The sequence below is a fragment of the Hemicordylus capensis genome, chromosome 3 (assembly GCF_027244095.1).
Source record: "Hemicordylus capensis ecotype Gifberg chromosome 3, rHemCap1.1.pri, whole genome shotgun sequence".
Classification (NCBI taxonomy): domain Eukaryota; kingdom Metazoa; phylum Chordata; class Lepidosauria; order Squamata; family Cordylidae; genus Hemicordylus; species Hemicordylus capensis.
The window spans coordinates 252,492,789-252,518,145 of NC_069659.1; the positions used below are offsets into that span (position 1 = coordinate 252,492,789).

The 25,357-nt window shown below is 40.1% G+C and overlaps 1 protein-coding gene across 2 annotated transcripts in view; it reads right to left on the bottom strand.

Moving 5' to 3' along the window:
- PPP2R2D (protein phosphatase 2 regulatory subunit Bdelta) overlaps nucleotides 1-25,357 on the bottom strand; it is a 45,445-nt gene that overhangs the window by 6,608 nt on the left and 13,480 nt on the right. For both annotated transcript variants that reach the window (XM_053307535.1, XM_053307534.1), the window contains exons 3-7: nucleotides 14,296-14,393; nucleotides 10,698-10,863; nucleotides 4,752-4,864; nucleotides 1,800-1,977; nucleotides 72-236 (exon numbers count right to left, since the gene is read on the bottom strand). In XM_053307535.1, coding sequence (XP_053163510.1) covers nucleotides 72-236; nucleotides 1,800-1,977; nucleotides 4,752-4,864; nucleotides 10,698-10,863; nucleotides 14,296-14,393 — 720 coding nt within the window. The remainder of the gene's footprint in view (nucleotides 1-71; nucleotides 237-1,799; nucleotides 1,978-4,751; nucleotides 4,865-10,697; nucleotides 10,864-14,295; nucleotides 14,394-25,357) is intronic.

Below are 25,357 nucleotides of genomic sequence, written 5' to 3' on the forward strand. Positions count from 1 at the left end.
ATGACTAACTAATATGGATGATGTTCTTATGTATTTCTGAGAGCAGTATATAAAACTGAGAGTCCACTTACATTTTGAATGTCTATCACAGAGAGCTGAAGAACGCATATCACAGAGCCGTATAGTTCCTTTGCTACTGCTGTAGACAAACACATTACAGTGATGAGGGTGGAACTCAGCTGCAGTTATCACCTCTGTCAATTCCTCCATGTTAGCAGGTTTTATATCTACAATGTCTGAAAGTTTGCTTGTAAAGGCTAATACTGATTTACTTCCAAGACAGAAAATGCAATATTTATGACAAGCCTTCTAAAATCTTTACTTAGATACCTGAAATGACAGTTATTCAGATCTGACATTTCTAGTTATCTGTCCTTCAAAAAGCAAATAACTGCATTCACCTTATCTTCTACAACAGCATTTTAAACTTGAGTGCCTTGGCACTGCCTTCACAATATAAGTTTTTATCAAAACACTGTTAATCTTAATTATATAGAAATTCAGATATTTATTTATTTATTTATTTAACAAATTTCTATGCCGCCCAAAGCATGATATAGGCAGTGATGTGCAGCAGGGGGAAAAAGTTTCAAGAATATTTTTAATGCTATCTTTTTATGTGTACACTTTTCTATTTCTAAAATGCATTCTTTGAAAAAAAAAATGCAGTAAACATAATATGGTATCAATCAAATTGGGCAGCAAATCTCTCTAATGCACAGCTCTTTGGGCATACTAGAAGGAGTATTTTAACACTTTTCAGTGGTTTCAATAGATTTTAAAAAAATGTTTAAACAATGTAAAGGAAGTACAAGCTACTGAACTGTGATCTCAAAATATTTATAAGTAGACCAATTAAAATTACCAAGCAATTTTTTAAACTTGTTTGAATGAAACATTTAAGTTACATTAAGCGTGCTTTACTGATTTTTTTTCTAATCAAATACATCAGTTCACATACTCTGGAACTGGAAAAAACCTTTGAAGTATTTCTACAGCATGTAAAGCTAACATGGCATAAATTTTGTTTGCTAAATACAACTCAAACAAACATGCTAATTTAGGTTCCAACAGATGCATGGCATCAGAAAAATTTCAAAATTTCTTTAAAAAACAACCACCCACATAACTACATGTAAGTCTCAGAAGCCAACATGAGACTAATACAATATGTCTCCACCCTCCTTACATATTTTATGTTTCATATCCTATTGATATTAAGTTGACTATAAAGTTATAGCATTGAAAGCAACTGTGCCTCTCTTGCCTTGGCAAGTAATCAACTGGCACTAAGTACAGGCAATCTGGGCTGTTCAGCATGGAGACTGTGTGTAGCCAATAACCAAATACTAAGTAACAGACTTCCAGGTAATATAGTTGCTAAACAATGATTTAGTATATCTGTTATTTACAGTGTGCAGTTTTTGCAATACCTGTTTACTGAAGTAACAGAGTATTTTAGGAAGTCAAAGTTAGGGAGAGAACTAATCACACGGCTCCTTGTTACTGCTCATGAGTTTGATAGCTGAACACAGGGCATGTGCAATGCATGCTTTTCTTTTCTAAAAATATCAACTCTTCACCAATCTTGCAATTTTTGCCTTGCCCAAGTTCACAGTTCCATTTTTAAAACAAATTTAAGAACTCTAAATTTTAAGATAATATCCTATCATATAAATTGAATAAAACAGTTTTACAATTTTCAAAACAACCTATATAACCAATAATATTTACCACAAGACATTCGGCAGTAAACATTTCAACATATTAAACTGTATATTTTATATCAAAAAGGATACTAAAACTTCTATCTGTGATTTCTAAATGCCACAGGTTGATTCTTAGGTCATCTGCAGAAAGGTATGTTTCATGATCACTATTTACTGAAATAGAGTTTATGTGATACGTGTGTGCATTTGCAAATATCCTTCGGGGACTTGCTTCTACCATTAGGTCCATGGGTTTCAATATTGGCACCTAAAAACAGAGAAAGGAACATATTTGCTTCTACATGAAACAGAAGTAAAACTGATAATTACACTTTATCAGCTTAAAATGCCAAAGTTGCTCCAGGAGCAAAATTTGTAAATTCTCATGAGACTTGCTGGGTGACTCTGGGCCAGTCACTTCTCTCTCAGCCTAACCTACTTCACAGGGTTGTTGTGAGGAGAAACCTAAGTATGCAGTACACCGCTCTGAGCTCCTTGGAGGAAGAGCGGGATATAAAATGTAAAATAAATAAAATATAAATAAAATACAAGCCTATCAGGTTTATTAATGAAATATGGGGATCCAGAGGATGCAAACGTACAGCCAGGTTCTGGCTTCAGTTTCTTTTAAAATCTTTGATCACAGAAATAAATCCAAAGTTTCAGTGGATTCAAAGTTTTTAACAAGATACACATGCCTCTCTCAAGCCTGATTTATCATTTTGAAAGTCCTGCAATATCCTTCTCATCAAAGGGAAGGGAGATAAGAGTAGATATTTTATAGCACAGCAGCATACAGGGCATATTGTGTAAGGAACATGACAACAGTTCAAGCAGCCCTCTCCGAACTTCTATTAAGGTCATAAGTAAAACTGAATTCTGTCAGTAGTCAAGCCCCATTTAGTTCCTAAGGTCTAAAAAGAGGACAAGTAGCCAATTGCTATTGTAAACATGAAAAAAGCTTGCAAATTAATGTTTTAACCCAAAAAGGAGACTCCACCCATATAGCACTGATGAAAGAGTTGGCAAGCATTTAAGAAACATGGATACCAAAGCAACACATGTTTAACTGTAGGGAAATACTGCAAGGTATACACTGGTAGGATCCTCATCAGGACAACACTTTTTTTAAAACAAAAGTTCTAAAAGACTGAGTATGCTATAATTGCCACAAAGATGTTGCTCAGATTATCTAGTCATAATGATTATGAGGGCTTGCCATGTGAATCAGCACCACAATTTGATTTCCCAGAAACAAGACAAGGGCAACAATCCACATTGCAAGCATCTGGGGACACTGCATCTAGGATGGAGATAATTTCCTACTGGGAGGCCCAATTCAACAGCATCCTCTTGGCAACCATGATGTACCCTTCAACTCTTGACATACTGTTGCAAAACTTGATAACAAACCCTTAATATAGTTTCAAATACGCTTTAACTGAAGAGAGCATGCCAGATAATTTTCAAATGATGCTTTTGTTATTGAATGTTGTCTTTCTGAGCAAGTCTCAGACTTGAACACTTCATTGTCATTAACCAGATCACTTAATCTGCTACTTCTATAGTAACAAAAACTTACTATTTCAGGTCCTGAACACACCATTTCACAGTTCTGAGTCAATGCAGCACAACTAAACAAGGGCATTCCCAACCAACACTAGTATTCAATATTTGCTTTTGTACCAATTCAGAGATTACAAATTTGTTTTAAAAATTAGAAATCACATAGGAAGCTGCCATATACCGAGTCAGATCATTGGTCTATCTAGCTCATTATTGTCTTCACAGACTGGCATTGGCTTCTCCAAGGTTTCAGGCAGGAATCTCTCTCAGCCCTATCTTGGAGATGCCAGGGAGGGAACTCGGAACCTAGATGCTCTTCCCAGACCATAAGAACAGCCCTGCTGGATCAGGCCCAAGGCCCATTTAAGACCAGCATCCTGTTTCGCACAGTGGCTCACCAGATGCTGCTGGAAGCCACAGGCAGGAGTTGAGGGCATGCCGTCTCTCCTGCTGTTACTCCCTTGCAATTGGTACTGAGAGGCATCCTGCCTTTGAGACTGGGAGCAGCCCCATTCCCTAAGAGGAATATCTTATAATGCTCACACATCAAGTCTCCCATTCATATGCAACCAGGGAGGATCCTGCTTAGCTAAGGGGACAAGTCATGCTTGCTAACACAAGACCAGCTCTCCTTTCATAGACAATACACAAGACAACACAGGCTATAAAGGTACTAACACACCAGTGAACTACATGGCTTTTTCCTCTGGCACCTGCTTCCCACTCTCCCAACTTAGTATGCCATTTTTAATATCAGAGTTTCAAAAACAGAACACAATATGACACAGGTACCTACTTAAAGGTAAAAGCCCTTCCATGCTCAGGGAAATGCATACTTCAAAGACTTTCTAGATGGTGGATTCCGACTCAAACATGAACTAAGAGTTTGCATATTTCTAAACATGGTACAAGCGAAAACTGTTAGTTTAACTGAAATGTAGACTCAATCCTCAGAAATCAACACTTTGTACTGTATTTTCAAACATTATAATACTAATCCAGGACATCTAACAAAAGAAATAAAACAGATAACAGCATATTTTCCTTTACACTTTTCAAAAAAGGGCAAATTATTTCAAAGTGGTGAATTAGAAAACGGATGCTATCTTAATTAGATATGTAGTGTAGAATAGGGATGTGAACGGAACCGGCGGGGGCTGGTTTGAGGGAGGATGCACTCCCCCACCACACGTTTTCCCCACTGGCACGTGATTCCCTAAAAGCCCACCGGGGCGGCAGCAGCATACCTCCCTGCCACCCCATCCTGATGTTGTCCGGATATGGACGGAAGTACTAGCTGCACCTGCGCAGCCAGCCCGGGTTCAAACCGGCTCAGAGGCTTGTAAATGGGCTTCCGAACCAGTTCGTGCACGCCTGTAGTGCAGAATTTAAGAGTGCAATACAGTTTTCATTCGAATGCAGCTTAACATTACATTACTTAGATTTTATTAATACTAAGTTAGGTTAACAAAATACCCGTAGTGCTGTGATTCTAAATGGATCCCGAAGTCTTCCATCTTCATCTTTCAAGTTATAACCTTCAGCTCTTTTATCCCTTTCACTGATTTTCCATAATTTAATAGTTTTATCTGAAATGAGAACAGTTCAAAATACTTGAAATGAAACATAGATTAACATTAAAAAGCTACACTCAGTCTGCTTGCAAACAGCCGAGTATCTATCATCTTTCAAACTGGACAAGGCATCTTGGTACAAGCAAGGGGGGAAGTATTGAGTATTCCACACTAAAAAACTGGCTGACATCCTAATGAACCAACCAACTACTCTTTGTAGGACTGCAGGGGTATGGCAGGAATTCTTGCACAATTCCCCACTATGTGCCAGAAGGGCTCTGCAAGAATGGAAACACGTGGCACAGCATGAGAAAAAGCCTGCACTCTAAGGGCTCTTGCATGATAGTGCACACACAGGGGTACTGGGAGAGTTGTGTGAGGACTCTCATAACGTCCTGTAGTCCCTTGAAGCATGTATGCTTGGGATGTCAATCACTGTGCCCAGGTAAATCAAGTTCTGAATGAATATATGATGCAAGTGGAGCAGTTTTACAGAGTTATTTTACATAATGTATTAGCTGCCTTTGCACATAACTGCAAGCAACGAGTCCAAAGGGCTTGCAATCTGCATCCCCCCAGCTGCGTGCTCCCAGACTATCACAATCCCAGTCTGGGAGCTGGCAATGGGGGTGAGACTGACTGCATGGGCTTCCTCTGACCCTGGAGGGGTCAATAGCGGTCAGCCCCCTGGAAGACCAGCCAATAGCTTTAGAGACAGCAGTAGGAGCTTTCTCCCTTAACTCCAGTTGGGAGTTAATTCTTAATCTGGATGTCACGGCAGTGGAAACAGACCCTCTGTTGGGTGAGTGAAACTCACTACAGACCAAAGGTTCATTTCAAAGTTTGGGGCCAGTATCGGAACTGCAGCTGGGTCTGGGAACTGTAGTTCCAAAATTTTGGATGACATGGGGGCCAAACGGGAGGAGAGTTAAATCTCTGCTTTGTGTTATGTGAAAAGGCAGCCATTATCTTGTATACTCAGGGATCTACAGATACCAGCAAGCTACCCATAGCAATCATCACCAACGTTTCCCTCCCCAATTCTCTGTATATACTAGATGGGGGGAGTGCTAGGTACTCTTTCATTTCACTTGATGGCTCTTGCAAAAGGGAAAAAAGACCCCCACTTAGTGTAAAAGACCCCACACACAGATACATGAAACAAAACAAGATTCATCCCCCTTCCTCTGAGGTTTCTGAAATGTTCAGACAACTTGGAGGGGATGGGTCATATAGTATTTCACTTTCTATGAGGCTCTGAAGAACAGGTGCAGAGCAAGTCTCTTGCCTTTCTCAAACCTTGTGAGAGGGACTAGGTCTTTCTCTTACTCTTGCTTCTATCAAGATGGCATGAAGACACACAGTCCTGAACGTTCTCCCACATTCCACCCTAATTCAGAGAACTTGGCTTTTTGGAGGTGGGTGTACTGGTCGTTGGTGAGCTAGCAAAGGGATTTTTGGAGCTCTGTGCTTTACCTGCTCAGGTTTTGGTTAGTAGCCAAGGAGCTGAGGCCCTGATCCAACTCACTAGAAATCTTATTCAACAACTGTTTTGCCTACTGAATTTTCAGCAGGCATTGTTTACAAACCTTTAGGTACAGCTTCACAACACGGACTAGATAGATAATGTTTGTAAATGAAAACTTTGTTTCTGTACCCATCGCCACATGCATTCCTGCAGAATTCTGGCACACATGCAGCTCTGAACATAGGTTATTCTACAAATTATACAATAAATATTGTTTCAGATGCCACTTGACACTTAATATATTAACAAATTACTATCTGAACAGAATGTACAGTTCAAAGCGCTGCTGCATATAGCACATTCTCTTCTAAAAAGCAGCAACTTTTCTGGAGAATGCATGCATGAGTTACTGCACACAGAAATGCATTAAGCCACAAGCATTTATAATTACGTCAGAAGTACCTCTAAGAGCTTGAACAACAAGCCTGTGTTTCAGCAGTGCCTACCACAATAGTCTGCTTACTAAAGAAGTTAAAATTTCACTAAACAACTAAGAAGCCTTTCCTTGCAGGAACTATGGACAAAGCCTTACAGAATTAGACTTTGAAAATCCCCAGATACATCAAATTTAAGTCTGGCTTAAAGAGTACCAAGTGCACTCTCTACATTAATGTGCTTAGATTAATAGAAGGTATGGAATATGGAGATTTGAAGAAAAATTGGTTCAGTTTTAAATTACAAGAATATGAAATGTCAAAATATTTCTTCAATATTCTACAGGAGGTCTAGCTGTGCGATATGAAATTCACTTATGCTGCCAGAAAGCATTTTTTTCTTTGACTACAAATGCAGATTTGAAAAACCACCCCAATTCATTTGCAAAGAAAAAATGATGCAAAAAATACATATGCAGGAAATTAGCTTGACTATTATGACTTGTCTTATAGCCCACATTGTCAAATAAACTTGAGATCGCATATTTTAAGAAAAACAAGGGAAGAAAAGCATGATTAAGAAACAACAGAGGGGAACAGACTTTGTTCAGAAACACAGTGCACTTGCAGTCTCTCTGGCACTATAATGCTTCTTGTTGGGGTGAAAACTGTCAATACAGCAAAATACATCATCTGCCTTTAAATAATTAATGATACTTTGTGAAACAGTCAAGCATTCAGCAGATGGATTGCAATTCAAGGATTTAAACATTACTAAATCAGATACAACTACCATTTGAGAGAGAGAGAGAGAGAGAGTTAAGCCATAAACAAGTTCACACATTGCCCACTTTTATCCAATGTTAGGATAAAGTTGGAAGTAAAACAGTTTTTTAGCAATTTATATCACTTTTGATACAAGCAATCTCATGGTGCAAAATTTTAGTTATGGAAAGCCATCAGATAATTTGGATGTGTGTGAAAATCTGACTCAGGACAAGTAAACAAGTTTATGAATAATGCTTCTCATTTGTTTGGAAAATTATCACAGTGTTAAAGAAATAGTGAGGAACTATCAACCAGCAGGGTGTTAGCTACTGTTTTTCTTTACAATTGTGATGCCAATTTTTAACAGAGTCCCTCTTGCAACTTCTTGCCAGTATTATTTATTTAGTAGATTTTTATCCTGCTTTTCATCTTGATTAGCAAGTAGGTAGTCAAATACTGGCCTTCCGCCCCCTTCCCCCGCAACCCTTTGAAAACTGTTTCTGTACATCTGTAGGCTTTTTTTGGTACATTTTTAATATATTCTAAAAATATATTCCATAACAATGGGAATTAAATATTAAAAGACAATTCAATAGTCCAAATCACTGACAAGAACAGTAACTTATTAGCCAAACAACTAAACCAAGAGGTTGGGCCAATTCCAGGTTTGTGCACACAGAGAAAGAGAAGACACAGACTCCGAGTCGCCTCGGCAATTCAATCTTTACATATTAGAAAACGTGCCCAATCGGTACAGGTGGTCCTTGAGCTTTTCAAAGCCAAAGTTTTGGCTCTACTTATGGTGGGTGCGCAAATGGGCGCTTACACTAACTTCCAGAGGATAGAAATTGTTCAAACCAAATTTCTCAGGGGTATACTGAGGGTTGCTCGGTCTGTCCCCAACGCATGCCTTAGACTGGAAGTGAGTTGGCCTACTGTTGAGGCTAGAATCTGGAAGGCTATGTTTAGTTTTTGGCTCAAGTTGTTTTTCTGCCCTGATGGGCTTGCCCCGTTAGTCCTAGAAGATTCCTTTAAGACCCGATGGAAACGGGCCATTGACAACAGATTAAGTAGGTTGGGTTTTTCATCTTTGGTGATAAGACAGATGGGCCTCGAGAAGGCCTCAGACGCCATGAACCAACGTATAATGGACACTGCCAGGCAGGAGGATGTTAGTAAAATAAGACCTGGGGTTTTTATGGGGGCCCAAGCTGATAGTCGGCTCCCGGCTTGATACTTGATAAAGCTATCCTTCGTTGAACACCGTAGAGCAATGACTGCAGCCAGGTTCAATGCCCTTCCTTCAGCCATCCTGGAAGGGCGATTTCTGAAAATCCCTTATCTCCAGAGATTGTGCCCGTGTCATGCAGGAGAGGTTGAATCTACTGAACATGTGTTGTTGAATTGTTGTTTCTATAAGGAGCTAAGAACAGAATTAATTTTTCCCCTTTTAAGAGGTCGTAGATTGACCTCAGGTCAGGAGAAGGTGGAGTTTTTACTTGCAGACTTGGATGATTTCATCTTGACAAAAGTAGCCAAGTTTCTTTGTATTGCAAGTAAACTCCGCAGAAGACATGTTGAGAGGCTAGATGCGGGCATAGTATAGTAGGAGGGTGAACTGATTTTATCTAGACAAAATTCTTCATATATGATACTTTTACTGTACTGTTTTTATTGCAGTTTTTCTTGATGTGTCGTGTACTGTTGTGTGTGTTATTTTGTTGTATTGAGTGGCCGTTGGCTGTAATAAAGTACTACTTACTACTACTAAAAAAAAAAAAAGACTCCTAGCATTGCTCTGAGGCAGCTAGGTGCAGGAACTGCTGAAGAGGAGAACCTGCCTGAGCTCAGAATCTGCTGATCTCTGGGAGCATGGAGGTTGCAGCAGGTCAAGTGGGCTAGTTCACTGCAGTGAGAGAGCAGGTGAAGGAGCACTGTGTATACATGCACAACTAGCATCAGTACTGGTTGCTCTAAGTGTTTCTCTTCCTTACAAAACAGGAAACTCCTATCAGGAGGATGAAAGGAGGAGCCAGCAACCAAAGTAGACATCTGGGAGGCTATGTGTATCCCAAGTCTTTATCTTTGATTTAACAGGTAGGGGGAAAGAAAGTGGTGCTGGAATTCCCATTGGTTCAAACTATATTGGCAGTTTTTGCTTTTTAAAAAGGAAAAAAAAAACTAAGGCCAAAGTCTGAGTTCAGTGTGGGCTCCCTGCTGGCAAGTGGTCTCTGGCCATTGCCTTGACTTGATGCTAGGCCCGGAAAAGAGTACAAGACCTTAGAAATCCTATAAGTAGTCATTACTTTAGCACCATGCCTTCCCAACTCTTTCTTTTGAAAAAGTGGCCTACCCACTTAAGCCATTCTGTGATAATGTAAATTGACAGCATGAGTGGGCTGGCTGAAAATATTATACTACTTTGCAAGGCTGTCCCCAAAAATTGTTTAACTGCTTTATATCCTACCTTTACACCATTTCTGTCTTCAAGGAAACTTACAACCATGTTTGAATAATGTTGTTTAAGTCTCAGCAGACAGTCTTCTTCTACCCAAGAACATAGCAATCACTCCTTCAACCTACTCCTGATGTCTAGTTTGGAGGTTCATACCAGTGGGTCTAGTACGGGTCTATGCACTCTCTGGTGCTGCCTGCCTTCCAGTGATGCTTCAAAAGAGTGCATCACTGATGGACAAAGAGCAAGGTCATCAGAAGCACTCATCTCTTTCCCTCCATGCCCAGGCCAATCGAGATGAAGCAGGCAGCAATATCTGGGTCAGGAGGGAGGGAAAGGCTGTTTCTGCCACACAGTTCTTTCTACTGGCAAATAGCTTGATGTCCATATATAAGGTTTCCATTTTGGTAGCATGGCATGGCAAAGCACTCTACAGGAAGCCTCTTTCTAAACTATTCAGAAAGCATTCTTGTAAAGCATATAATAAATAACCTGGCAACTTATAATCGAAGGTAATGGCTAAAGGGCATAATCTATATTTGCTTTTATCTTGTAAACAATCAAATCATCTATTGAGGAAAAGAAGTCAGCGTGCAAGTCACACTGAATTGCAATTACGCCAAAAATGATCTAATGTGCAAAAAGTTATATGAGATCAAGAAATGAAATAATCAGAAGCATCTAGAACATTTATAGTAAGCTACACTGTGTAAACATCCTTACCATTTGTAGATAATAAGAAGTGAGCAGCATTCTGTTGTGGTAACCACCTAATTTTATTAATTTTTTCCTCAATTTCTAGACTTTTCAAGTAGTCAAACTCAGGTTCATGACTCTGAAATGTACTGTAAACATTATATTCTCCCCTTGAATGAGGACGGCTTTTATTCTGTAAACAAAAAACAAACAGAACATTTTTGTTGGCTGCACATACCACAGCAAGATGTGTTAAAATATTATAATTAAGTTTATTATTCTTTATTAAGAGGCCTATATCCCACTTAATTTTCTTGAAGAGTCAAAGAAGTTAATATATTAAAAACAGCATAATAAAAAAATAAAATAAAAGCAGCAATCACAGAAAACAGCAAGCCCCAATCATAATCAGCCCATATTTTAATAAGCATAGGCAAACAGGGACGTTTTTAATTTCCATTTGGATATGAGCTTGAAAAAAAGCACACCTCAAGGAGAAGAGAGCTCCACAGGATAGAGGTGGCTAAAGAAAAGGTACACTCTTGTGTTACTCATATTTATGCCAGGCAGGTCTGAGATATACTAGGATTCTCTGAAAGAGTTATTTGTATGACCATGCTTAATCCACTTTACTGTCACGTTACTATCACACCATTACCTTTTCACTATGTGGAGGCTGTGTAGCATACTACTGGCGCTAGTCAACTATAACACTACTAGAAAATATGTCCAACATACTGAGTAATGGTTGCATTAGGAAAACACTTTCTTTAACGCACACAAGGGAGAGGCAATTTTCAGTGACCCCCTTCCCTCTGTAGCCACCTGTGCCTTGTGAGTATATGTTCCTGAGGATGGAGGGAAGGGGACATATTTTGGGGAAGTACAAGCAGCTGTAGAGGGAAGAAGGAAAACTGTTCCTATTCTGTGCGTGTATCAGTGTTCCCTCGAACAGAGATTCCCAGATGTTGTTCACTACAACTCCCAGCATTCCCAGCTGCAGTGGCCATTGGCTGGGGATTCTGGGAGTTGTAGTCCACAGCATCTGGGAATCCCTGCTAGAGGGAACACTGGTGTGTATGGGAAAGTGTTCCCTATGTGCAAGCTTTACTCAGTATGTCAGGTTATATTTTTATGTTATTTTACAAAGGGGGTAAAATTCATTAGCTGGCTTCACAAGTAATCCAACTCCTGCCCTTATACAATAAATGCCTCAGTATCTGTTTTGAGAATAAAAAAAGACTAAGATGACAATACACATTAATTGAAATTTCCTTTTGTCTTTAAGACAGCATGCCACTGCACCGTTGCACAGACAATTGTTGGCCCATTCCAGAGGTCTTTTCAACTCTTAAGAAGCCTATCACATGTCCTATGTATACTTCCACATAACTGTTAGTAAGAATTTAAATTTTTTTAAAAAAAATAATTCTTCAGTAGGTGAAGGATGCATTTATTTTACTACATTATACCTAAGAAAGCAAATATGTTTGTTCCATAATCCTCAATTTTTTTTTAAAAGTTAAGAAAATTAACACAGTCCAACCAAGCATCATTCAAAGAACAAAATCTGTAGCTTAATATTTTAATAGAGTTCATAAACTCTTTTTAAACTAATTTTTAATGAATGACTGTACTTTGTTTTATTGTGTTTTATATTGTTGTATTGGAAATGTTTGTTGTTTCTATTTCTGCTGGCCAATGGCTGTAATAAAATTGATGATGATGATGAATAGAATTCATACTGCTTAGCAGATGGAATACTGAGAATGGATGTGGCAAATGATATATTGTATCTCACCTGCACCTTTGAGATTGGGCAGGAACAAATATAAACAAAATGTCAAGCAATAATTCAGAAAGCTCCTGTGGGGGTATCCATGTGTCCAGCATGGCATATTGTCTTTCAGCTTCAGTCTCTGCCACACAGCCAGCTGCTTTTGAAATGCAGGGAACATTCAAAAACAAGCTGCAGTATGGTATGAAGGATCACAAGAAAACTGCTTTTTGGAGAAAAAAATATATAACCAACCCCAATAAGTAGACAACTTTACTAGCATGGTTCTTTGAACTGCAGCCATATTTGTTGCTCTGTATTTTAAATTGCCTTGAGTACCTCTATTAGAAAGCCAGTACCACATAATTAATTAATTATAATAATTATTATTACATTTTATATCCCGCTCTTCCTCCAAGGAGCCCAGAGCGGTGTACTGCATACTTAGGTTTCTCCTCACAACCACCCAGTAAAGTAGGTTAGGCTGAGAGAGGTGACTGGCCCAGAGCCACCCAGTAAGTATCATGGATGAATGGGGATTTGAACTCGGGTCTCCCCGGTCCTAGTCCAGCACTCTAACCACTACACCACACTAGCTCATGCCCTAATGGCACAGCATGGAAATACCTGACTAACAAGCAGAAGGTTGCCAGTTCGAATCCCCACTGGTATCTTTCCCAGACTATGGGAAACACCTATATCGAGCAGCAGCAATAGAGGAAGATGCTGAAAGACATCATCTCATACTGTGCAGGAGGAGGCAATGGTAAATGTCTCCTGTATTCTCCTGAAGAAAATCACAGGGCTCTGTGGGCGCTAGGAGTCGAAATCGACTTGACAGCACACTTTACCTTACAAAAAATTTATATAAACTAAATATTATTGGCATATAATTTTGACAAGGCTATCTAGATACTTTGATTTATTCAAAGGCAGGCTGTTCACATTTGTTGTTCCCAGAAGTATCAGTACTTCCCTCTTCCTCTAAAGGCTACCATTTCAAACAATATTGTTCCTAAATAAATAATTTAGGAATCCTAAATGAATAAATGAATATTTATTAGGAATCCTAAAAGAATAAATCCTATAATAATCCTAGAAACCCCTGCTAACTTGGCAAAGAGGCACCTTTTAATGTGGTGATTCTCTTTATTTAGCAGGGGGAGAGTAACTGGCCTATCCACCCCCAGCACAGTACCTCCAGTGACTGTTGCTGGTGTCTATCTTATGTTTCTTTTTAGTTTGTGAGCCCTTTTGGGACAGGGATCCATCTTATTTATTTATTATTTCTCTGTGTAAACCTCCCTGAGCCATTTTTGGAAGGGCGGTATAGAAATCGAATGAATGAATGAATGAATAATTGTGCTTGTATGAAAGAGTGCTTATATTGGAAAGAATATGTACACTGTCAAACGTTATACATGCAGACAAATGTGCATTCTTGGGGTGTAGACTTTCACCCCAAGACAGATGTATCTGCATATGAGAAATTTGGCAAAAAAATCACTCTGATCAACTGCTAAGGGTGCTCTCCATATCACTGAAGGATAATTTCTTTTCCTCAACATTCTTAATCACCCAATCAGGATGGTTAGAGGAGTAATAAGGCATAGATGTTTTCATTCTGTCTTTGCTTATGGATAAAGCAAACATTTTATGTATGTTGCATCAGTTTAAGAGCACTCTTCTTTGAATCTGAAACATTACAATGATTTCTGGGGGAAACAATGAGGTTTCTGAAGATACACATCATGGGTTAGAAAAACATGGATACATTAAACTCGGCAATGTGATGTTGCCACATCATTCACTTAAAAACCACCTTTCATGGTTTTGATTGGCACTGACCTCTGGTTCCCTTTGAAATATAACCACTCTACCACCTTTGTCTCCTGTTGCAAGAAGATCGCCAGAGTAATTAAATTCAACTGTTGAGATAATGTCAGCTGCAAATATAAAAAGACAGAGACAGTATTATAGTGTGTACATTGAACTGAGCACCTTGAGAAATGAGTACATAATTGATCATTCCATATTTAAAAGGTAAGCTGATTTTCAATGCTAGTATCAAATTATGGTTTCTTTCCAAAAGCAAGAATCATCCTTTCATACTTCATGCAGTAAATGTTCATTTCCAAATTCTGGTGCCCCAACACTGTTTGGGACTGGAGAATGAAATGAAGAAAGGGTCAAGAGAATTCCCATATTTTTAATAATAATGTGCACAGCTGATGGATTACTTAAAATGTGCATGTCTAAAATTGAAAGAATGTTGTCTTACTGATAAGAAAACCTAACGGCAGCATGGGTGGTATTCATCCAAGTAATCCAATGTCCTGTGCCAACAATAAAAATAATAAATATATGCAGAGATGTGGAGTGGAAAAATTTCCATTTCTATAATTTCTTCTTGGCTAAAGAAAAACTTGAGATACATTGTGGGATATTAATATGATGGAGGATTGTTGGTTTTTTGCTGTATGAACAGGTCAAGTAATATGCCAAATCTGGTCACAATCTATTTAGGGCATCAGAAAAATTTGTACAGTATTTTTTTTAAAAAGTCAATGGAAATTTTATACAACTGAGGGGGGAATTTGCATGGGAAAAATTCATTTTTCTATTGAAAGATGTGGATTTTCCAATTTGATTTTTTTCTGGAAAACCACATTTGAATACAGATGAACCTCATTATCTGCAGGGGTTCCTCCTGATTTCCGCGGGTAACAGAATTGTGGATAATGCAACATTGAGTCAATGGCAATGGGGGGTTAGGTTCCTGGAGGCTAAAAAATGCATAAATAAGAAAAACAGAGTGTTGTACCATGCTCTCCAGGTCTCCAGCTGTCCAGCAATGCCTCCCCCCACCAACGGCAAATTTTGCCGATTTTCCGTGAAAAATTGTGGGGGTTTTTTTTGTTTGAATGCACACAAAGGAGCCACAATATGGCTCCATTTAACAAAATGTTGGCTGAAAATGAGCTCGGAGGTCATTTCCATCAATCTAGGATCTGCAGATTTTAACCATTTTTGTACCTGTGTATATTGAGGTTGGGTGTAGTGCTCCCACTAATCTTTTCCATCTTTGTGCGGAATGAATTTGTTCTGAGGAGAAGTATCAAGGCAGTGTGTGTGCGTATGCATTTAGAATGGGGCCTTCCTGATTCAACTTGAGCAGGAAGTAAAATTAACTGAGTGGACATTAAAAAACGTGTGAGTGCATGCATGTGCGCACGCCTTAGAAGGAACATGGCCTAACCATGGATACACAAAACTGCAGGTGCCAGGGACATGAATGATGAGGTTCTCCTGTATATGTAACATTTGTACAGTAGGATTTAACTGAAAAATGCATTGGCAATATTGCAGATTTATACATACACACTCCATGACACATAGTTACTCTTGAAACCGAGGCTAGTTTCAGAAGCAGTCCGAAATTGGATATGAAGGTGTGCTTCTCAAGGGTGGAAAAAACTCACAAATCTCCCTGAGCTAACACAAGCTCTTGGGTGTGCCTGAGTAGCTCTTTGGATTCTGGCCCACAGGTTTAACGTGATCATAAACACTTTAAAATCCTACCTGAACTTTAGCAGCTTATAACTTTTGCTGTCCTTTTCTGACAGCTTGACTTAGAGAGCATTTTTTGCCCTGATTCAATGTGCCTCTGGAGTTAACTTTTCTTTTTTTAAATAGCAGCATTATTTGATGATCATGAGAAAAACTGCTCAAAGAGCAGCCTGTATGTCGTGGTATAAGTCCCCCGCCCCCCCACCCCCGAACTGGCATTTCCTGCATATGATTAAAGTGAAAGTTTTCACTATTATATTATGTATATTATAGATTTTGTTCTTTCTTTATCAAGTTGGTGGCTAGTAAAATCTAGAAAGGTCAAAGAGGCTGCAATACCAAGACTGCTTATAGGTACACTGTAGCACTAGAACATAAGAGAGAAGCGAATAATTCCAGACCAGGGAGGAAAAGCTTTTAAATATTGTCTTAATATTTACACACAATATCTTGTTTCTCCATTACATTCTGTTGGTCAGAAACATCAACTGCTGTGCTGAAAGTGATTTTCTGAATTTAGCGCATGTATTCTCCAGTACTAAGTAACCTTGAAATGCTAGGTCAAAGAGAATGATTAGAGAATAAAAGCTTCTTTTTCCTAAAGGAAACACACCATGATGGTGGACTTGCCATTGCTTTTATTTTAGTTTCCTTAACCCTGCTATATTCACCCTCCCTCAAGCATAGAAATAATATGTTTCTAAGGGGCTTTTTATTTGGTACTTCTTGCGTTTGTATATGCACTTCCTATCACCTATTTTTCTTTTAATTTTGCTTGTAAATTCATTAGGGGATTTTCTCTTACAGATATTATCTGCTTTTACTAGTAGAGTAATCTCAAGATGACTAATCACAACCATGCTACTTTGTAGGACATGCTCATGACAAAAGCCATAATTTTGGTGGAAGTGTTCTTGCTTAAAGAACAACCTGTGCCTCTGATCCCCTATCCCAGGGGCAGGCAGCCTTGGCACTCCAGCTGTTGTTGTACTACAATATAGGAAGCTGTGTACTGAATAATGCCTTCCCTTTTTCTTTCCACTGTTGTTCTACTTTACGTCCTTTCCTATATTGTGTCTCTGACTCAACTCCTCTGCCTGGGCCCAGCCCCACCACAAAACAACCACCCTACTACCCAGCCTGTATCCTTGCAAATGTGACTTTGGTTTGCTTAGAAACAAAAGTGAAAAGCCCAGGAATTTCCAAAAGAAAGAACTGGTAGTTACTGTGCACCACTGGGCAGACCAGAGCAATTCACAAAAGGTGAGACATATGAAATCAATGCTTACGTTTGATGAGTCGGCAGCAACAATGTGTGTGACAGAAAGTCATTAATTTGTTTTTAGGAGACCAAATGTTGGTGTAGCACGTTTGTGATGAGACTTAATTTCAAACCATGCTATTTTATACAGCAGAACTTTAAATTTAGTATTTATATATATATTTTAAAATTATAATCTAATTTTAAAAAGCATTTAAAAATTGTTTTTGAAAAGTTATCAATTTTTATCTACCCCGACTTTGGTACCCACCCCTGCTAACTGGGCAGAGAGGCACCTTTTTAACATGGTGATTCTCTTTATTTAGCAGGGGGAGAGTAACTGGCCCTATCTACCACCAGCACAGTACCTCCAGTGACCGTTGCTGGTGTCTATATTATGTTTCTCTTTAGACTGTGAGCCCTTCGGGGACAAGGATCCATTTAATTAATTAATTAAATTCTCTATGTAAAGCGCTTGGGAAACTTTTGTTGAAAAGTGGTATATAAATACAGAAGATCACAGACCAGCATAAAGTACATTTTAAAATCTAAGTAGCAATAGATTTTATACTATAAGACGATCATAAAATGATTTAAAATATAAAAGGTATGTGACTGCACTAAAAATCTAGCTATGGCTCTAATAAGAGACATAGTAGACTCTGGGCTACATTTTGATTTAATTATGGCTGCAATAGGCATAGGAATAAACCATGTAGCAGTACCCTAGATCGCATTGCATGCTTATAAAGTAAGAAAATGTTTATAAAGATTTAAAACATATAAAATCATGACAGTCATCATTTAAAATAATAAGAGCTAATATGTGTTAAAAGGATATCATATAATATATACACAAAAATATAAGCCAATAAAATAGCAGCCAGGAAGTTGTGGGTCTACAGATTGTTGGGTTGTCACACTAAGGCAGTAGCTATGGCTGTCCTCTAGTTCATAGAGGTGGGCTCTCAAAGTGTGATCATCGTCCGCCAGACATTAATCACTGCTGCACAGTACAGGTCCCCCAGGGATCTGCACTGGGACAGAGGCTTTTTAATTTATTCATAAATGATCTAGAAGCAGGGGTAAGCAGTGAGGTGGCCAAATTTGCAGATGATACCCAACTTTTTTGAGTAGTGAAATCCAAAATGGATTGTGAGGAGCTCCAAAAGGATATCTCCAAACTAGGGGAGTGGACAACAAAATAGCAAATGCGGTTCAATGTTGGCAAGTGTAAAGTGATGCACACTGGGATGAAAACCCCAAACTTCAAGTATACGTTGATGGGATTCGAGCTGTCGGTGACTGACCAGGAGAGGGATCTTGTGGTCATGATGGACAGCTCGTTGAAAGTGTCAATGCAATGTGCAGCAGCTGTGAAAAAGGCCAATTCCATGCTAGGGATCAATAGGAAGGGGACTGAAAATAAAATTGCTAATATTATAACTCTCTTATTCATAACGATGGTGCTGTTACACCTGGAGTACCATGTACAATTCTGGTTACCACATCTAAAAAGGAACACTGTAGAACTGGAAAAGGTGCAGAAGAGGGCAACTAAGATGATCAGGGGGCTAGAGCACCTTTCTTATGAAGCAAGGCTACAACACCTGGGGCTATTTAGTTTAGAAAAAAGACAACTGTGGGGAAACATGATAGAGGTCTATAAAATAATGCATGGAGTGGAGAAAGTGGAAAGAGAAATTTTTCTCCCTCTCACATAACACTAGAACCAGGGGTCATCACATAAAATTGATTGCCAGGAAATTTAGGACCAGCAAACAGAGGTACTTTTTCATACAATACATAATCCACTTGTGAAATTCTCTGCCACAAGATGTGGTGACAGCCAACATCCCGGAAGGCTTTAAGAGGGGTTTGGATAACTTCATGGAGGAGAGGTCTATCAACGGCTACTAGTCGGAGGGCTATAGATCACCTCCAGCCTCAAAGGCAGGATGCCTCTGAGTACCAGTTGCAGGGGAGTAATGGCAGGAGAGAAGGCATGCCCTCAACTCCTGCCTGTAGGCTTCCAGGGGCATCTGTTAAGCCACTGTGTGAAACAGGATGCTGGACTAGATGGTCCTTGGGCCTGATCCAGCAGGGCTGTTCTTATGTTCGTAACCTGGCAACACTGTAGGTGGCAGCAGGGTTGCTATAGGAGAGCAGCAAAGAGCTGTAAAACTGGTCCGTTTTTCCAGGATAGCCATGTAATAGTGGTAAGATGAGGGAGGCACGGATGCCGTTGTAGAACAGGCACTGCAGAATAATGTGTTCTGCTGTTTCTACCTGCCCTGAGCCATAGGGGCACTTGCACTCTGAGATTGGGATCTTCCTATAGAGACCTTCAAGCACAGCTGAGGGAAGCACATGGCAGCACACCAGTGTAACGGCTCTCCTACGCTTTGGGACCTCTAATTGCATTAGGTATGGCAATGGGGTGCTGACATACCTGAGTCCTTCACTTACAGGGAAGTCAGGGGCCTTGCCTATGTCAGACTGGTGCTCTATATCCATAATACATTGTTTGATGAGTGCCCTGGCCGGGTCATACCCCAAGTTAACTAATTGAAGCGGGGACAGGCCCAGGGACTTTATTTTTTTCATAGCTGTCTGTTTCCAACTGGATTGGAAGTCATCACATAGCGTTAGCGGGGCTAGGCCTGAGGGGAAAAGGGAGAGCTTTAGCCAGTAGTTCAGTATGGTCACCCATAATACCCTTGCCTCTGCTTTCATTAGGCCTGTCTCTAGTTTCAGGATAGCATTAGATACACATCTTGGTACTTGAAGAACTGCTCTTCGGAACTTTGCATGCGTTTCAGCGTGGAAAAGTTGTGGAAGGGGCCGAGCTGGGCACCATAGTAACTGCACTATTGGCTTGGCATAACTTGAAGACATCCAGAGATCAAATCAAAACAAAAGTAATGTTTTCTTCAACATATACTATTGTGCACTATGCTCAGAAACATTTTGCAAGGAATTCTAATAACTCTCAGCAGAAGACCTTATCTGAGGGACATTGTACATTTTGGGATTTGTTTCATTCCATCTTGATCATGTTCTATAGCAAATACCAGAAGATAGCTTCCTCTTGACTTTCTTTTGGCCAGAGATAAAGATTAGCTGGTTTATCATTTTTAGCCTACTTTCCAGTAGGCTTATGAGATCACCTGGCATTCTGTGTATCCATTCCCGCCATCAACTTCACAATACCTGAATCAATATGAATCAAGACAGGTACAGTTGTGTGGACACATAGGGACACCTCAAATGGAGTAGTCTGTGATGATGTCAACCACACCAATTCAAGATGGTGGACATGTGAATGTATGAGGTGCAAGTGGGAACCAATCTGGAACAAATTTGGTACAGTTGTAGAGACACATAGGGGCATCTCAAACAGAGTTTGCAATGATGCCATCTATCCCAATTCAAGATGGTGGGCACATGGAGGCACAAGTGGGTTAACTTGTGGACCACTTAACTGATGTGCACCAAATTTAGTCCAGTTGTAGGGATAGTGAAAGGAAAGTAGGTAGATTAGTTCTTACTAAAACAACAGGTCTACGAGATAATATAATCTTTGATGCCATAACTTTGATGCCATAACATACTCCCCTGCTAACTGGGCAAAGAGGCACCTTTTACCGTGGTGATTCTCTTTATTTAGCAGGGGGAGAGTAACTGGCCCTATTCACCCCCAGCACAGTACTTCCAGTGACTGTTGCTGGTGTGTGTCTTAAGTTTCTTTTTAGAATGTGAGCCCTTTGGGGACAGGGAGCCATCTTATTTGTTTGTTATTTCTCTTTGTAAACTGCCCTGAGCCATTTTTGGAAGGGTGGTATAGAAACTGAATTATTGTTGTTGTTGTCATCTCAAATAATTAAATTATGTTCCTTCAGAATGTGGTGAGCTCCTAAACACACTTCAGCGACAGGTCCAAGCTTGTAGCAAAATATAAAGGAACCAGTGTAGGCTCTGACACAGATTGGTATCCTGTTATCAGGATACAGAATAGCAGCACTAAACATTCAGTTCAAAACTATTTGGAAACAAACAGAAAACCACATTCAGCAGGAAAAGCTTCCATGTGTGCTGAAGAGAGAAGCACTTCAGAAAACCTTCTACAAAAGGAAGACCTTCTCCCTTGTACTGGAGACCATGAATATAAGAGAAGGATATTCATGCCCACTCACACATACGCTCTCTTTCCTTTAGATTTACTGCTGACCAACCACTATATTTCACTAGAATGCTATGGTGATCAACCACTGACTTTCTTTCCTTCTTCTCATTCCTATATTGTTGCAGATTTAAAAATGTCTATTGAAATATTAGAACATAACCTGCATATCTATGCTATTGTGTAGTTAGTCTATATGTATGCTGTTTTGCATGTAATAAGTGCATACTATCGCTGTTTCCACCAAGCTAAATTAAGTTTTCCCATCAAGAAGCATGAAGTTATTTTAAAATAAATTATTATAAATTCAATGCATTTGATCTCTGGAAGTTTGGAACATGCATGCCTCCATTCAAAATTGAAAGTGCTAATGCTGACACAGAAAGCAACAAGGGCAGGCAAGATTTTGCTCTGGAAATATTACAAGAGAGACGTAGCATGCTATTGCACAGGTAAAGGTAAAGTGTGTCGTCAAGTTGGTGTTCAACTCCTGGTGACCACAGAGCCCTGTGATTGTCTTTTGGTAGAATACAGGGGGGATTTACCATTGCCAGGTACTGAGCAATAAATAGAGAAAGTGTTAACATCATAAGAAACCTTATTGGATCAGACCAAAGGGCATCCAGTCCAGCATACTGCTTCATGCAGTGACCAACCGGGTAGCAAATGTCCATGTATTATATATAGCAGATAGGCTACCAAAAAAAAAAAAAAGAAAGAAAGAAAGAAAGAAACAAGTTACACTTGAAGTGCTTTAAATGTTCTTTTCAAATAAATTTTTGAAATGAATATTTTTGTTAGTGAAATACTTGTAAACTAGCTGGCCTGGGCGCAGAGCATCTGCGCCTCTAGCTCTCCCTCGTTCTCAGCCCTCCTCTTTCATCTTCCCATTTTTTCTCTCTGGCCAGCCACCTGGCTGGCAACTTCTTCCGGCTGCCCGCTGCTTTTTTTCCCCACTGCCGCTTTCTCTCCCTGCCCCTTCACTGGCCTGTCCATTGGCCTTATGTTCCTCACCGCTGTGACTTTCCTCTCCTGCTCCCCTCACTCACGAACTCTCGCGAGAGCTGCGACACATGGCATTAGCAATGGCGATGTGTAAGAGAATTGTATATAGAAATATTTACAACAAGGCAATTCAATATTTTGTTTTGTTTATTACATTTATATACTGCCCAATCCAAACAGCTCTGGGCAGTGCACAACAATAAAAACAAAACCCACAAATGTACTTTATAGCATGTGCTTTTAGTGATGGGCATGGAACCAGCACCTGCCGGTCGGAAGGTGGGGTGGGATAGCTTTAAGGGTGGGGGAGGGTGCTCTACCCCATCCGCCACATTTTCCCTGCCGGCACTATGTATTCAAATGGTCCAGTGGGGTGGCAGCGTGTGTCCCTGCCACCCTGTTGCTTCCTTAGACTCCAAGTTTCCAGCGCATGTACGCACGTTGTACATGTACGCATGCACACACCACATGCATGCACACACACATACAACATGCATAGGTGCACCAGGAACCTCCGGTCCAAGGAAGCAACAGGACAGCAGGGAGGTACGCTGTCACCCTGCTGGACCGTTTGAATATACAGTGCTGGTGGGGAAAATAGCAATAGCACTATCACACTTACATTTATATACTGCTTTATAGCCGGAGCTCTCTAAGCGGTTTACAATGATTTTAGCATATTGCCCCAACATTCTGGGTACTCATTTTACCGACCTCGGAAGGATGGAAGGCTGAGTCAACCTTGAGCCCCCGGTCAGGATCGAACTTGTAACCTTCTGGTTACAGGGCGGGAGTTTTACCACTGCACCACCAGGGGCAGTGTGGCACAAAATGTGGCACAAGGGGTAATAGCACCCTCCCCTGCCCCTAAAGACATCCACCACCACCCCACCTTTGAATCGGCAGAACTGGTTCGACACTCCTAGAATGGAGTGCCAAATGGTTCTGTCAGTGTTCCCTCTAACAGGGATTCACAGATGTTGCTGACTACAACTTCCAGAATCCCCAGCTGCAATGGCTTTTGCTTGGGGATTATGGGAGCTGTAATCAAGAACTTCTAGGAATCACTGTTAGAGGGAACAATGGGTTCTGTGCACATCCCTATGTGCTTCCCATACATTGGATCACATGCCACACAATACAACATGGAAACAGTAGGAGCATTGTCTACACAAGTTGTGCCCCAGGGCAGCTCCATTTTAGTGGAAAGCTGCGCAACCACAGCTGTGTGACAAGTACTGTGTGCATATGGAGGTACCTATAAGGTACGCCCACTGGAAATAGAAATGAGCATGTATTTGTGCACAACATTTTGCTGGAGCACAGCTTGCCCCAATGGAGTTGAGGTGCAACTCCACTGATGGTGTTTACATGCATGAAGCAGCAAAAGCAGTGCTCCTACAGCCTGGGTTGCATTGCACAGCATGGCATGTGAGCCACAGACTTCTTAAAATGTAAACAATGAAGGCACTGCACATTATTAAAATAGCAATTATAGCGGCAACATAGATACATTGCTATTTCCAAGATACTTTTATGTAACTTTTACTGTGTTACATGCACATGTTAAATCAATGTATAGAAGGAGAGCAGGGCTATGTCTACTATCCCTGCCTCTGACATACTTCATGTGTGTGGGGTGGAACGAGCTCTAGGCACGGAGCCATCTCAGTGCTTTTAGCAATTGTTCCCTCAGAAAGCCCAGCACCCCACACAGCAGTGGTCCCAGACACCGCAGAGGCTGTTGCCAACATAGCCTCTGAGAGGGGGCCCTCCGAAAGGGCGCCCTTCAGCATGTCACCGCAATGTGAAAGCTTCATGAGTGGAACAAGTGGGGAGACACAAACCAAAAAGGTAGAGGATAACCAAGGAAAAACAAGCCTAAGGCAGCTAGAAGAGACTGGGCAGCTTGTGGACTGTCTTGAAGCGAGACAGGACCGGAACTGGGTTGGGTGTGGCTGGAGCAGCATAGTATATACAGATCTGAAATCTGATTGGCCCTGTCTTGAAGCATGAGAAGGCTGACAACCCGTCAAGTTAGGATGCCCTCCCCGTTCCTCAGAAAAAAAAATGGCAACCAAGTTTTTTGGAGAGCATTTGGCCCAACTTTAATAGGACCATCAACTACTTAAATTAGTTGAGAAAACTAGTTAGCATATGGCAGAACGAACATTATTTTCCAAGCATATATCCTGTTCACACAAAAGTCTGAATACCTATGTATAAGATTTGTTTTATTTAGTAAGTTAAGCTGAAGAAAATACTCAATAACAGGTAATTTCTTGCATTCTCTCACTTAACTGCAGCATGATGTTTCTGGAAAGGAATGATTAAACACCTTATTATGCTAATTTAGAGAAAAGTACTGATTTTGCTACTGTGTAATTTTTCCCCTCCAGACTGATACTATTAGTTTCTTCCGTGAGTTGCTTACAGTACAATCTGTCTAAGCCAATTTCAGTAATAAAGATTTCTATAAACATCTTCTATACTTGGGACATTTTCCAAGATGTAATGGAAATAGCACCTCACAATAAGTTGCAAGGGGTTATGAGAATCAGCACTGACAGAACAGCATGATAGTTCTATATTTCGTTTCTAGTGCACATTACAGCACTGAAGGAATTAATCAATAACTTGCCAAATCAGAGAGCAGAAATGAGAGGATCCTTCAGATCAGCACTGCTGTTAATTCTTCTTACTCTACTTCGAGAATCAGTCAGCAACATTGCTTTGACCTTAAATGCCCTGTGCCTGTGTTTAGACACATGTGGTATATTCAGCAGTAGGAAATAAGTCGCCTGCATGAAATGAACTTCATATTTCAGCTTGCTTCAAAGTAAGCTCATAATCCTGTAGCTGTCCACTGATATACTAGACAGGATTCTTTT